Source organism: Argopecten irradians, chromosome 10 (genome assembly GCF_041381155.1).
Source record: "Argopecten irradians isolate NY chromosome 10, Ai_NY, whole genome shotgun sequence".
In the NCBI taxonomy this organism is placed as follows: Eukaryota; Metazoa; Mollusca; class Bivalvia; order Pectinida; family Pectinidae; genus Argopecten; species Argopecten irradians.
The window spans coordinates 26,044,737-26,059,557 of record NC_091143.1 but is presented as its reverse complement, the minus strand read 5'-3'; the positions used below and the strand labels follow the sequence as shown (position 1 = coordinate 26,059,557).

Sequence of the window (14,821 nt, the reverse complement as noted above, 5' to 3'; positions counted from 1 at the left end):
GTGTGGTGTCTTGTTACCTCAAGGTGTGGTGTCTTGTTACCTCAAGGTGTGGTGTCTTGTTACCTCAAGGTGTGGTGTCTTGTTACCTCAAGGTGTGGTGTCTTGTTACCTCAAGGTGTGGTGTCTTGTTACCTCAAGGTGTGGTGTCTTGTTACCTCAAGGTGTGGTGTCTTGTTACCTCAAGGTGTGGTGTCTTGTTACCTCAAGGTGTGGTGTCTTGTTACCTCAAGGTGTGGTGTCTTGTTACCTGAAGGTGTGGTGTCTTGTTACCTGAAGGTGTGGTGTCTTGTTACCTCAAGGTGTGGTGTCTTGTTACCTGAAGGTGTGGTGTCTTGTTACCTGAAGGTGTGGTGTCTTGTTACCTGAAGGTGTGGTGTCTTGTTACCTGAAGGTGTGGTGTCTTGTTACCTCAAGGTGTGGTGTCTTGTTACCTCAAGGTGTGGTGTCATGTTACCTCAAGGTGTGGTGTCTTGTTACCTCAAGGTGTGGTGTCTTGTTACCTCAAGGTGTGGTGTCTTGTTACCTCAAGGTGTGGTGTCTTGTTACCTCAAGGTGTGGTGTCTTGTTACCTCAAGGTGTGGTGTCTTGTTACCTCAAGGTGTGGTGTCTTGTTACCTCAAGGTGTGGTGTCTTGTTACCTCAAGGTGTGGTGTCTTGTTACCTCAAGGTGTGGTGTCTTGTTACCTCAAGGTGTGGTGTCTTGTTACCTCAAGGTGTGATGTCTTGTTACCTCAAGGTGTGGTGTCTTGTTACCTCAAGGTGTGGTGTCTTGTTACCTCAAGGTGTGGTGTCTTGTTACCTCAAGGTGTGGTGTCTTGTTACCTCAAGGTGTGGTGTCTTGTTACCTCAAGGTGTGGTGTCTTGTTACCTCAAGGTGTGGTGTCTTGTTACCTCAAGGTGTGATGTCTTGTTACCTCAAGGTGTGGTGTCTTGTTACCTCAAGGTGTGGTGTCTTGTTACCTCAAGGTGTGGTGTCTTGTTACCTCAAGGTGTGGTGTCTTGTTACCTCAAGGTGTGGTGTCTTGTTACCTCAAGGTGTGGTGTCTTGTTACCTCAAGGTGTGGTGTCTTGTTACCTCAAGGTGTGGTGTCTTGTTACCTCAAGGTGTGGTGTCTTGTTACCTCAAGGTGTGGTGTCTTGTTACCTCAAGGTGTGATGTCTTGTTACCTCAAGGTGTGGTGTCTTGTTACCTCAAGGTGTGGTGTCTTGTTACCTCAAGGTGTGGTGTCTTGTTACCTCAAGGTGTGGTGTCTTGTTACCTCAAGGTGTGGTGTCTTGTTACCTCAAGGTGTGGTGTCTTGTTACCTCAAGGTGTGGTGTCTTGTTACCTCAAGGTGTGGTGTCTTGTTACCTCAAGGTGTGGTGTCTTGTTACCTCAAGGTGTGGTGTCTTGTTACCTCAAGGTGTGGTGTCTTGTTACCTCAAGGTGTGGTGTCTTGTTACCTCAAGGTGTGGTGTCTTGTTACCTCAAGGTGTGGTGTCTTGTTACCTCAAGGTGAAGTGTCTTGTTACCTCAAGGTGTGTGTCTTGTTACCTCAAGGTGTGGTGTCTTGTTACCTCAAGGTGTGGTGTCTTGTTACCTCAAGGTGTGGTGTCTTGTTACCTCAAGGTGTGGTGTCTTGTTACCTCAAGGTGTGGTGTCTTGTTACCTCAAGGTGTGGTGTCTTGTTACCTCAAGGTGTGTTACTAGTGTCTTGTTACCTCAAGGTGTGGTGTCTTGTTACCTCAAGGTGTGGTGTCTTGTTACCTCAAGGTGTGGTGTCTTGTTACCTCAAGGTGTGGTGTCTTGTTACCTCAAGGTGTGGTGTCTTGTTACCTCAAGGTGTGGTGTCTTGTTACCTCAAGGTGTGGTGTCTTGTTACCTCAAGGTGTGGTGTCTTGTTACCTCAAGGTGTGGTGTCTTGTTACCTCAAGGTGTGGTGTCTTGTTATCTCAAGGTGTGGTGTCTTGTTACCTCAAGGTGTGGTGTCTTGTTACCTCAAGGTCACAAGGTGTGGTGTCTTGTTACCTCAAGGTGTGGTGTCTTGTTACCTCAAGGTGTGGTGTCTTGTTACCTCAAGGTGTGGTGTCTTGTTACCTCAAGGTGTGGTGTCTTGTTACCTCAAGGTGTGGTGTCTTGTTACCTCAAGATGAGGTGTCTTTGCCATGAACTGTGGTATACTTAGGCTTTCTATGGTGTGCATCACTTAGGACCACAAAGTGTTCCTTCTTTGATCCCATCCCAAACTCATTTTTACTCTGCTAGATTTTGGATGGTATGTTATCATTTGAATCATTTATATCTAATTTGAAGTATATATACATATCTAACAGATTAACTCAAAGTTGAATAAACAGTAAGAAGAAATTCTGTCTCATTATTTTGTTAAATTTTTATGTGTTCCTCACCTTTATACTACTGCAAAGAAAAAGCAGATTAAAGTGAAGGTTTTACATGTCTCGTCTGTTTATAATGCTACATTCCAACAGCTTTTATCCATCTGGGCAAAATTGAATTAACAAAACCTTGATGAGGACAACTTCCTTTGAGGGACATTTGCGTATAAAGTAATTAGTTAGCAACAATGTGTATACTGGTATAATTATCTATAAATCCAGACAGAATCTACTAGGTTGGTTTCAGTGAAAGTACTGTACACATGGTAGTCTTGACCGTGACGAGACATTTGAAGTTTGCAGTAAGCAGTATGATGTAAGGCTTTGATTATAGGAGTCTAACACACATATACAACCTTATAAAAGGGAATCCTCTATTGATTTTACACTACATTGAGACTGGAAATATGCTGGCTCCATATAAGGAAGTATTTCAGGCGTGTAGATTGGCGCCAAATCTTACACTGCAGGCTTATTTTATGTTGCTGTTTGCATTGCCACAAACAAAAACTTTGTTTAACCATATGATACAGTACAAACTTAGTTTTGTGGTGGAAATGCGAGTCACTCATAGATAGAAATGTATTGTTACAGTTGTAATTTGATGTTGGTATATTTTTGTATTGTCTGCCTTGCATGGTAGATTAATTATAAGTAATTATTAAAGATAGTTATAGGTAATATGACACACTTTACTTACCAGTAATAAGGTGATATAATACATCTGACTTTCCACCCCAAATTGCTACCAATGGATGATGTTGATTGGCCCTGACTGTATTGATGGAGTACTGATGAGTTACATTAACATTGGCAGTGCTTATTTAACCAGGTGTTTATATATAGTCGCTGTTTTATTAGTGTTTAAAGTGTCTATATTACATGAAGAAAAATCATTGGACACATGTTACATATAATGTACACACCAGAGTCCTTCCTACATGTTATATAGGAGCTGTATTTAACAAAAGGACAAAAAACGATTAAAATTACTGAAATATTTGTATTGTGACAAATTGATAAGTTTGATGTGAGCAAGCTGCTGTACATCTTGTAAATCTCAGGTACGTCGCAACAGTTCAGGTACATGTAAGTATGTTACATTAGATCAGGTACACGTTCATATATGCATAAATGTAATAAGTGTTAAAATTCTGATTTCCCAGCTGGTCAGCAACCTGTACCAATGGGTAGAATGGGTGGACGGAAGCATCCCCTAAAGGACCAAAATCCACACCGAAATATCACGCCTCCGAAGAGGAAAGCTTCTGATGACTATGCTCTTATGCAGAAATCTCATCAGGAGCTGCTAAAGTCCCCGAAATCCGATAGCGGGCTCCGTAAACCAGACTTACGGGCACGGTACTGGAAGTTCCTGTTTGATAATCTAGACAACGAGCCATGTTGATGCAATATAAGAATGTCGAGGTCAACATACATTCCGTGTCACAGGACGAAAGCGTTCTTCTACATATATACATGTAGATTAGTTTGGATTTGATACTATATCCCACTAACATTGTGGGTTGGTTAGGTCTGAGGATATATTCTGGATTTATAATTCCGTGTCACCATACAATGATCATTCCATATTCTGTTTCTGTGAAGAATCTCACAATAAACATGTAAAAATGAAATATTTCCAAAGAATAAAAAAAATATACTTGTATTATGAAATGATTTTACGAAAGTATAAGATGATTTACAATTTGATTCAATGCTTAATATCTTTGCAATGAATTATATTGCATTGTAAACTGCTGTTTATCATATTTTGTATAACAGTTTTTAAATCTACTGTAAGAAATTTAAGCGTATAAAAAATGGAATTTGAAAGAAATAATTGAAATCAATATAATATGCAATGAAGATGTCATTTGTTTTCTGTGTACTGGTTATATGTGTATGCAACAGGTGGTTAACTGCCTCTGATAATGTATGTAAGAGATGGGAATACAGTAGTAAATAAGCTAGCTTACAAATTCTCCCTGGAACACTTTATTTTTAGGAAACATATCCCGGTAGACTATTATATAGGGTATGTAATATCTGGTCAATACTATTGCCACAATATATCTCATGGCTAGAAAAGACTTCTCTTTTGTTCAGTTTGTTGAACGTTGGACTAAACTAGATCTAAAAGTCCAGATTTTTATCCATATCAGAGGCATTGGTTATGTTTATACAAAATCTCTCAATTTGGATGTGTTACATATGTTATAGGATGTTAAATGAGTTTCGGTCATTGCATACAGGAATACCCCTGTATATGAAGTGACTTTTAGAGAAGTTTTCATTTTTGCAAGCCTTAAAGACAAGATTAATCAATCTCATGTGAAATTAACAGAAATTTAAGATACTTTTTATCACGTAATTAAAACACCCACATTTCAAAGAATGTCAATGCCAAAATGTGCTGAAAATATCTTAACAGAGCGCCTAGGCAGCCTTTGCAATTTGTGTTCCATCGTCCTTCAAATCATTTTCCTGATGTCAGTGTTTTATTTCTGTCATGACGTCACAATGGGTTTCTTGGTTGGCACATGTGGTGTAATCTTCATACTCACGAATCAAAAAGAGTTTTTAATGTGTAATTCACCAGCAAAAATTACCAACATTTGGAGAATGACCTTGCTTACAATGCATAGACATAAATATAAAAACAAGAGCTAATACCATGCATAAATTCTGTAATGTAGCTAACGTCTATAAAGAAAGAATGCATATTTGTCATAGCCTATGAATGATTTCCATAACTTAATTCATCAAAACTAATGTTATTCAATAGACCTTTGAATGATTTCCATAGCTTAATTCATCAAAACTTATGCTATTCAATAGATTACTGAAGAAAAAAATAGCATGCTAAAATCTTTTGTCCAGTGATGGTACATTATATAACTTAAACGTTTTAGTCGTCAGAGTAAATGTTTCTGTGTGACATGGTCCAGTTTTAATGATGATGATATTTACAGGAGGTGATCATGATGCTGGAACAGAGTACACGGGACTTCAAATCTCTGATAGAAAGACTTCACATGCTACGAGCCTTTGAGGAGTCCGCGAAAGAGGGTGACAGGTCAGTTGTCTCCCCTTGTCTGGTATTCTTTTAAAACCTTTTATGGGTATGTGTGTTAAATATCATAGCTTATAGTCATAAGTTTCAAGGGCCTAGGAATCTGAATGTTGCTGCTCCCCTGAGAAGTCTTAATTATTCTCTATATTTACAAATATTAGAGAGTAATCAATGTGTTCAAGACATGAAATTTAAAACCTATGCAGGGGTGAAGCATTTATAAGAGGTCAGGCAGTGAAGCCTGAGTGGGGAGGGTAAATATTGATATGTTAAAAGTGATTTTTCAGTGAGAGATACAGACATTTTTAGACTCTCATGCAGGCAGTACATATGGTACTACCTAATTATTTGCATGTAGATATATGCTTGGTGCTATCATGTTGCTGAAGTATGCATGCATGTTAATCATCTCTATATTGTAAATTTTTGCAATCTTGCTTTAGACTTCCCATCTTGAAATCATTTATTTAGGTGTGGTGAATTCTTTAGGGTTGTGGTACAAATGTATACATTTTGTATTTCTCCTGTTCTGTCTTTGCTTATTACAGAGTTATCTGCCCTTGCGGGTAGGTATCAACTCATATATTATTTCCTGAGCAAAAGTCATTTTTTCTGAAAAATATTATGTTATGTTAGTAAAGACATTAGGTCATAATCAATACCTATCCACAAGGGCACTCTTTAAATATGCAAATATGGAACAAATGAGCTTAAAGTCTCTTTATTTTCATTTGCTTTACTTTGATTATAATTTGCACTGTTTTCAGGCCAACATCAATTGCATGGGAAGTAAGAAAAATGTCACCAGGTAAAAGTGCTGGTACCCAAAGTCACGGCAGGAGTACGAGTTCTCCCAGTCCGGCCCAGAGGGTGCTCACTTTCACGGAGCAGAGAGCTGAGTAATGACTGTTTCTGCTGCAGCTTTACATGTTGTTTACAATCATATTATATTATAAGACTCTTTCATATGTGGATATGAGGGATATTCTACCCAAGGGTCACAAAATGTAGTAAAACCCGAGGCTTGTCGAAGGTTTTGCAACATTTTGTGATCACGAGGGTAGAATATCCCTATTCTTCATATCCACTTATGAAAGAGTATTTTTCTTTCATACCTCGACGTTTTATTGCAATTTTACAACTGTAATATCCCGCCATTGTGAAATAAATTCAAAGAAATCCACTGCTGAAAGTCAATTGTTCATACATGAAAAATTGCGTGATATTTTCAACAAAATATCCGTTGTTTGCATCTTTTATAGTAAAACCAGTCAAGTTTGTGAAAAAAATGTTAAAATTTTACCGAGGAAATAGAAATTTTGTTGACGCTGTGACGTCATGAGGCTTTATTGCATGGGTAGTCTTGCAATACAGCCTCAGGCGGCATGAGTGTATTGCCCTAGACCAGCCAGTATTACACCTGTAGGTATGAAAGAAATATATATTGTAATATTACTTGTACACAATTTAAGTACTCCTTGTACTCTGAAAATAATCATCGGAGCTGTTTTTAAATATTTCTGTAACAAAATAATGTCAATGTTTTACAGGCTACCATTTTATATATATAGGATTACTGTGTCTGATTTTAGAAATCCTTGTTAATTATCGTGATATGATAGTTATTGAGGACTTCTAACTATACCAACAGGTTTTCTGTTGACAAATATTTGGTTTTTGGAAATTTCAATTTGACATTTGATGCAAAGCTGATTGTGTCCCTGTTTTATATACAACTTGAGATTGGTGTAATATAAGTCCGAAAATTGTGACAAATTCTACTTGATAGAGAAACATTCATGTGTAATTATTACTATAAATTGAATGATTGCCCAATTTGATATAATTATATTGTTGATTAATGTTTTATTGTCAGAATGCCAGAAAGTCTAATTGTTTGTCATTACAGGCCCATTGTCTATATTATTATAGTATAACAGATATTTTGTAACATTAGAAAGGAGATGGATGGGGGGGGGAGAGGGCACTTCTGTCAAAATCTATTGGACAGATTGAGTCTATTTGTGATTGTACAACAAATATTTGTTTTGGCTAATAAAGATCTCCCCTTTTAGTCCAACACAGAGTAGCTGGGCAGACAAAGTCAAGGGAAAAGTGACGACACCAACCTCTGCTGACGTCCCTGAATCTCCAACCAGTACGCTACCCCTGCCACCCCCTCCTGTCACACAGAATGGTATCTCCGCTTCAGAGCCGGAGACGGACGGCAGTACCACTATAGAAGGTAGGGCAAACTGAATAGCATCATGTTCTGATGTTTTTCTAGGACTAATGCAAAAAATATCTTTTTTGTTGACTATAAGAGCTAAAGGTATTGGAACTAAGCATGTTTGGTCGAAAGCATCAAGCATGCTATCACAATAATGAAATTGGATACTGAGTACTGCCCCATGTCTTGGTAGTATGGTTCATTGGTATATGTAAGAGTTTTAGGCAAGCATAAGATTTTAAGTACAAACATGGTTTGAATGTTTGGAGATGGTGCATAGTAGCTTATCTTGTTCAATATATCTTGTGCTGAATAAGAAATCTGATAGACTATATATATATATCAAAATTGTTCAACATAATGTTCACTTTGTTGAAACGAGAAGATTAACTAACACCAACATCTATATCACAAATACTATAAAGATTATAATGATTGGTAAGAAATTACTAATGTAATGTTTATTAATCGTGATTTTAAAGAATATGAAAAATAAGTTATATTTCTTTACAATTTACTAGAACTAAAGTTATGATAGCCCTCTTAATTCTGTTCTTCTGTAATCATGGCGATTTTGGGATTAAAGAATAAAAATCTATGTTACGTGAATTTTGCTTTAGATGACAATGAAGGCTGGGAGACTGTACAAAGGGGAAGTAAATCCAAAGCGAGACATTCACCATCACAACGGTCTCTGGAAAACTTGACTGGGGTGGGTCAGAACCTCGGACGAAAGAATCTAAAACGAACTTTGTCTGATCCACATGCCGGTAAAACTGGTAATCAAGGTAAAATCGAGAAAAGTCCACTTGCTAAAAAATCTATTGCTGGTGCCAATCGGAACAGTACTAGTGGTCCTAGACAAAGAACTGATAGTAAAGACAGTGAAAAAGAAAACCGTCCAAGTGAAAGTCGACGGCAGATTGCCTCCTCTCATAGTGATTTATCTGTGTCACGACCAGGACGGACTAGTGGGGTTAGTCCGCCCCTTAATAGAACCTCTCCGACTGTGTCTCGGTCTTCTCCAAACATATCTGGGGTGAGCAGGAGCTCGGAACCAACGGTACCAACAAAAATGTCTTACAGTAGTTCAGTTACAAAAGGGAAATCTCCAGTACCTTCTAAAGGGCACGCAACCTCTTCAAAGAGGGACATGAAGAAATCCCAGTCCCTGGATCTTGCGAAGGAGGATAGTAGTGTGATATTGAGTAAAGTTATGGAACGGGAAGGCGAGACAGATTCAGTGTCAGCATCTAAGGCTGAAGGATCTTCAATTGATGGAAATCTTAAAGGCAAGGATTCTCCCCTAAGTGTTAATGTACTCCAGAGGGTCGGTTTATCATTGGACCAAGGTACTAAAACAGACGAAGATGAGGAAAGACAAGAGTTGGAACGTCGCGAGAAAGACAGACAACAAGATGAAGAGGATGAAGCGTATGCTGCTCAGTTAGATTGTGTAAGTTTGCTAGCTCTCTCTAGTAAGGACACAATGTAGTGTAAGTTTGCTAGCTCTCTCTAGTAAGGACACAATGTAGTGTAAGTTTGCTAGCTCTCTCTAGTAAGGACACAATGTAGTGTAAGTTTGCTAGCTCTCTCTAGTAAGGACGCAATGTATTATCAGATAATTGAAAAGTTTCTGTGTGTTTGAAGAATTTGCATGTATACGTATGATAAGATAGAATATTTGAAAAGAAATTTGTGAAATTTAAGTTTACATATTAGTGTATGATTCATATTTGATAAAGGATTACAGTTACTCGAAGAAGTTTATATTAAGATAAAATCAGCAAGTTACAACTTTCATCGGATTGATTATCTATAAACTCGCTATTGATTGTATTGTTACAGGCATTAGCATCAGCTTTTGAAGAGGAGGATACTTTAACACGAGAACTAGAGGAGGAACAGGAACAGGCATTAGAGACAGCCATACAGGAAGAGGAGACCTGGCTAAAGGCTCTGGCTCAGGAACAGAACTCTGTCATTGAGGTGGAGACGGAGACTGAGACGGAGAGTGAACTAGGGGTGAGCTGTAATATAGTATTGATGACAATGTTGACTGAGAGTGAACTAGGGGTGAGCTATAATACTATATTGATTACAATGTAGACTGAGACAGAGAGTGAACTAGGGGTGAGCTATAATACTGTATTGATTACAATGTAGACTGAGACAGAATGTCTGAAATTGATTGTATGAGATTTTTCAATTTTTCAGAACACGATGAGTTCGCTGGAGGCTTCAGGCCAGACATTGGACTGGGATACTCTCTGTGCCCAATATGATGGTATGGTCATATATTAGATCATTGCTCTATATATTTAAGCTAGCTTGAAACCCTTGGTGGAAATGTAAATGATTATCTAATGTTAAGTAATTATATTAGGTGAGATATTGACATTTGAACATCTCTGATCTTATACATTATGTATCATAAGTAAGCAGAAGCCTTAATTTGTGATTTCCTCAGTGGCAGGACTGTCTAATTTCACTTTCCATATGAAATTCCCATTGAAAATATGTAGGTACTCTGTATTTTAAAAGCAGGATATGAGACTTGATGGGTATGCGTGAAGCAGCTGTTACATGTTTCCTGCTATTTCTAGATGCTGATGGAAAGCCAAAATTATCCTGGGGAGAGATGGTGGATGAAGCTGAGAAGAGGACACCTGGTCATGGTGTACACATGCATGAAAAGTTATCGTCTCCCTCCCGACGCAGGTAGATTATTACCCCGCTCTTCTACATATCACTTCTGCATATCATGTTAACATACATGCCATACCTCCCGGCGTGAGACAAAACCTCCCGTATTTTAGAGCCTTTTATTGTCTCCCGGGAGGAGAGTCTAAATTTCCGTATTCTGTAAACCTCTCTGTTTTATTTTCCCCGCCATATTTGTGTACATACTAAGTTAATTTTAGCACGAAAGTAACCACTCCCTGACCCCCTGACCAACACCCCAGTGGCCCTAATTAGCAGCCTTGGGCTATTTCCACCTTGGCTTGTGGTGTCACTTTCACTCACACCTGTACGTGTATAGGCCTATTACGTAAAATGAAGTCAAGCAGCCGATCATGATATGATCAGCCGCCTAGAAAACAATCAGCTGGCCTTTCAATAAATTTTATGACTACAGCTAGTGAGCATTACTACAAAACAAATACTGCTTACAACTGTAAATGAATTACTCACATTTTTAATGTTAAGTATGCCTATCTAATCTATATCTGATGAATATCACAAGCTTTGCAATCGTTATGGCCGCCATTTTGGGTAATTGTAACACATGATCCGAATTTTATAGAATTTCCGGATTTCCTAATAATCACGTTTTTAAAAATGAAAAAGGTAAAATTTTGTTTAGAATTTCTGTGTGAATTTATTTTTAGAAAAAATACATTAATAATAGAAAAATATTATTAGTAACTGAATTTGAATAAATGAAATTAAAAAGAAATTTGCTTTTTTTCTCTCTCCGATTAAAATACATTTTGAATACTACTGTAACAATTCTCTGTATTTTCTGAAATTTGAGCTTGTAAATTTAAGAACTTTATTTAAGCTAATTATCCATTATTGTGAAAGATATATTAAAAAGCCCTGTAGTCTAATATTTTGAACAAAAAAACTACTCCAGAACTGGGTGTATATATATATATAGGGATATGACTACTTTTGCAAAACCACACATTCCTTTATTTCAGTAAAATTCAATATGAATGCAGGCTGTTTCAGCTACACTCTGATGACTAATGCTGTATTCCAAAAAGCAAAGAAAGCAAATGCAATGTGAAAATTGATACCTTAATGAAGCAAAATTGTTGCAGAATATGAAATTATGTGTTTGTGTTTATTTTGCAAAGAATTTCATCATGAAAAAGCATATATTGAATTTATTCATATATGTCGCGTGTATACCTCCCTTATTTGAGACCAAAATCCCTTAAAATGGTTATCAATCTCCCTTACAACCCAACAACATGTATGTGTTAAGTGCAATCTGTAACAGTTCCACTGAGAGGTTCTCCTTTCCTTTAAATGTACTACTATTTTGATGAAGGTTTCTATGAGTGTTATAAGTTGATTAATCTGTAGTTTTATGGAGTATCTGACCTTGTTCTTTCTAATTGTATTAATTATGTAATGAGTTTGTCTGGCAATCAGTCAGTTTGTATCACAGCTTTTAAGAAAATACTGTTTCTACTTTCTTTGTACATGGTTTCACATTCTTTACTAGATGTGATTGTCTGATTTTCGAAGACTGCATTAGATCAATATATTTACAAATATTACCTGTCCCCGATTATTGCTTAAGTATGTAAAACTGTTAACAGGTCACCTACAGAGTCGAGGAAGAGGCATGAGGAGAAGCAAGCCAAGGCTCGGGAACTCCGAGAGAAATTCATGCATGAGAAATCAGAGAGACTTGGAGAGCTCTCCAAGAAGGTGAAGCAAACACCTTAACACTGTAGATAATTAATAATTAATGTTGAATATTTTTAGAATTGGATTTTTTTTTTTATTTAGCCACATCTTTCAAACAACACTTTCAGAAATTGCAGGCATGTGGAGAAGAAATAGTTCTTAAAAGTGGTTGTTTGATAGATATTGTTAATATTTAACAAAAATGATTATTCTGCATTGTAATTATAGAACAAAAATGCATGTTTCTACATGCATACATACTGGCATTGATACTTCACATTTAAACTTTCACCATTTACAGGCTTTAATGTGTGTTTAATGAAGATATACCTTCGACGAGCCATTATAAAACATGTCTCCAAGTTTAATGTTTATTTTCTTATTTATCTCATAAAAATATTCTCATAGTGTCATAGAATTGAGTTTGAAATAGAAGTTGGTGTGTTATATAGGTGGAGGAGGTTCGCGCCTGGAAGGAGGAGCTGATGAGACAAAGGAAAGGCACAATCCAGAGTAAGATGATGAGAGCTGAGGAAAAGCGCCATCTGCAATTACGATTGAAAGCACAGAAGGCTCACGAAGAGGAGGCAAAGGTAGGTAACTCTCATCTCTATGTCCATAAGCTCAGATTTAAAACTTTTGTTTTGTTAATGGACTATAAAAAAATATGTTCATTTCCTGAGTGTGAAACTAGCATATTAGATTAACCATGGAAATATTCATGCATTTCAAATTGCTTACACTTGGATGGTTTTTACAAATGGATTTAGATGTCTGGTTATGTTCTTTCTATTTGTAACAAAAGGCATATAAGACCACAAACAAGGCTAAGTCAAACAGTCACAATAGAATAAAGGCATTAAATTTATTATTTAACTGTAGATAGAAGGGAAGTAACTACTATTAAAATTTTGCTCAAACGTTGAACTGTGCTTGGCTCAATTTATTCTGTTACTTGGATCATAATATATGATTTACTATTAAACTCTGACCACCAATAATAAAATCTGTTTTCTGAATAATTATCCTTCAAATTAAAAAAGAATAATACATAATTCACTGGAGTCTTTTTCTTGAATATGTTTTACACAAAATAATAGAGTTTATTCAATCTTTTCCTTTTAAAGTGATATCAATAAAATTGGAAATCTTTATTTTTCTGACTAGGCAAATGAAATAGCCTTCATCAATGCCCTGGACGCCCAGAATAAGAGGCATGACATTATGTCTAAACACCAGGAGTCAGAGGCCAGACTCCAAAATATTGAGGTATGGTTCTTTTGTTTAAAAAATGTATTGGTATTAAATTACATTTTTATAAAAACATTGAGTAAAAGATCAAAATTAAGAGAGAAAAGATGTGATTTAAAAAAAAAAAAAGGGAGTTAGAGAATTTTTGTGCATGATGAGGATCACAAAAATCCTCTTGTCTTTTGAGTATACAAATACAAAGGAATCTTATTGTCTGACTTCTTTGGAAGAATTAAAAATCAACTTCAGGATTGGTTTGTATTAAAGTATTTTTTAACCATTTAAAAATTATTTTATGATTGCTCTCCTTTATTACAGTTTTATCCTAAATTGAATCTCTTTGTACCTTAGCCAAGATTATCATTATAATTGATGTTGTTTGTCTTGCTCGTCATAAAAAGCACCATTTGACAATTGATTCACCTATTTAAAACATTATTTTCTGGTTCTCAGGAGGAGCGTCAGAGAAAGCATGTGGAGAAGCTAGCCAAGGAGTCTGCTGTGGAGGAGAGGAGACGTGCTCTGTACGCAGAGAGACAGGCCAAACTTAAAGACATGGAGGAAAGGCGCAAACAGCGTGATGCACGAGTGGAACAGCAACAACAGGAGAAGGAAAAGGAGCGATTGGAGGCCCTTAGGATTAGGGAAAAGTGGGTATTAGTATAGACTAGGTAGTGTGGGGTCAGATTAGGGTAAAGTAGGTATGAAATGTGTGGTGTGGGGTCAGATTAGGGTAAAGTAGGTATGAAATGTGTTGTGTGGGGTCAGATTAGGGTAAAGTAGGTATGAAATGTGTTGTGTGTGGGGGTCAGATTAGGGTAAAGTAGGTATGAAATGTGTGGTGTGGGGTCAGATTAGGGTAAAGTAGTAGGTATGAAATGTGTTGTGTGGGGTCAGATTAGGGTAAAGTAGGTATGAAATGTGTTGTGTGGGGTCAGATTAGGGTAAAGTAGGTATGAAATGTGTTGTGTGGGGTCAGATTAGGGTAAAGTAGGTATGAAATGTGTTGTGTGGGGTCAGATTAGGGTAAAGTAGGTATGAAATGTGTGTGTGGGGTCAGATTAGGGTAAAGTAGGTATGAAATGTGTTGTGTGGGGTCAGATTAGGGTAAGTAGTATGAAATGTGTGGGGGGTAAGATTGGGTAAAGTAGGTATGAAATGTGTGTGTGGGGTCAGATTAGGGTAAAGTAGGTATGAAATGTGTTGTGTGGGGTCAGATTAGGGTAAAGTAGGTATGAAATGTGTTGTGTGGGGTCAGATTAGGGTAAAGTAGGTATGAAATGTGTTGTGGGGTCAGATTAGGGTAAAGTAGGTATGAAATGTGTTGTGTGGGGTCAGATTAGGGTAAAAATGTAGATTAGGGTAAAGTAGGTGAAATGTGTGGTGTGGGGTCAGATTAGGGTAAAGTAGGTATGAAATGTGTTGTGTGGGGTCAGATTAGGGTAAAGTAGGTATGAAAT

At 37.2% G+C, this 14,821-nt stretch overlaps 2 protein-coding genes across 4 annotated transcripts in view; both read left to right on the top strand.

The window, feature by feature from the left end:
- Positions 1–3,784, top strand: part of LOC138332629 (S phase cyclin A-associated protein in the endoplasmic reticulum-like) — a 35,268-nt gene extending 31,484 nt beyond the window's left edge. Inside the window, exon 3 of the mRNA XM_069280631.1 lies at positions 3,543–3,784. Within this exon, the coding sequence (XP_069136732.1) occupies positions 3,543–3,784 (242 nt within the window). The remainder of the gene's footprint in view (positions 1–3,542) is intronic.
- A 1,571-nt stretch (positions 3,785–5,355) lies between these two features.
- The window catches only part of LOC138333495 (S phase cyclin A-associated protein in the endoplasmic reticulum-like), a 65,089-nt gene continuing 55,623 nt past the window's right edge, over positions 5,356–14,821 (top strand). For all 3 annotated transcript variants that reach the window (XM_069281917.1, XM_069281916.1, XM_069281918.1), the window contains exons 1-11: positions 5,356–5,455; positions 6,220–6,351; positions 7,528–7,697; positions 8,303–9,138; positions 9,531–9,707; positions 9,900–9,969; positions 10,289–10,403; positions 12,020–12,131; positions 12,563–12,703; positions 13,278–13,379; positions 13,815–14,011. In XM_069281917.1, coding sequence (XP_069138018.1) covers positions 5,361–5,455; positions 6,220–6,351; positions 7,528–7,697; positions 8,303–9,138; positions 9,531–9,707; positions 9,900–9,969; positions 10,289–10,403; positions 12,020–12,131; positions 12,563–12,703; positions 13,278–13,379; positions 13,815–14,011 — 2,147 coding nt within the window. In that variant the 5' untranslated portion in view covers positions 5,356–5,360. The remainder of the gene's footprint in view (positions 5,456–6,219; positions 6,352–7,527; positions 7,698–8,302; positions 9,139–9,530; positions 9,708–9,899; positions 9,970–10,288; positions 10,404–12,019; positions 12,132–12,562; positions 12,704–13,277; positions 13,380–13,814; positions 14,012–14,821) is intronic.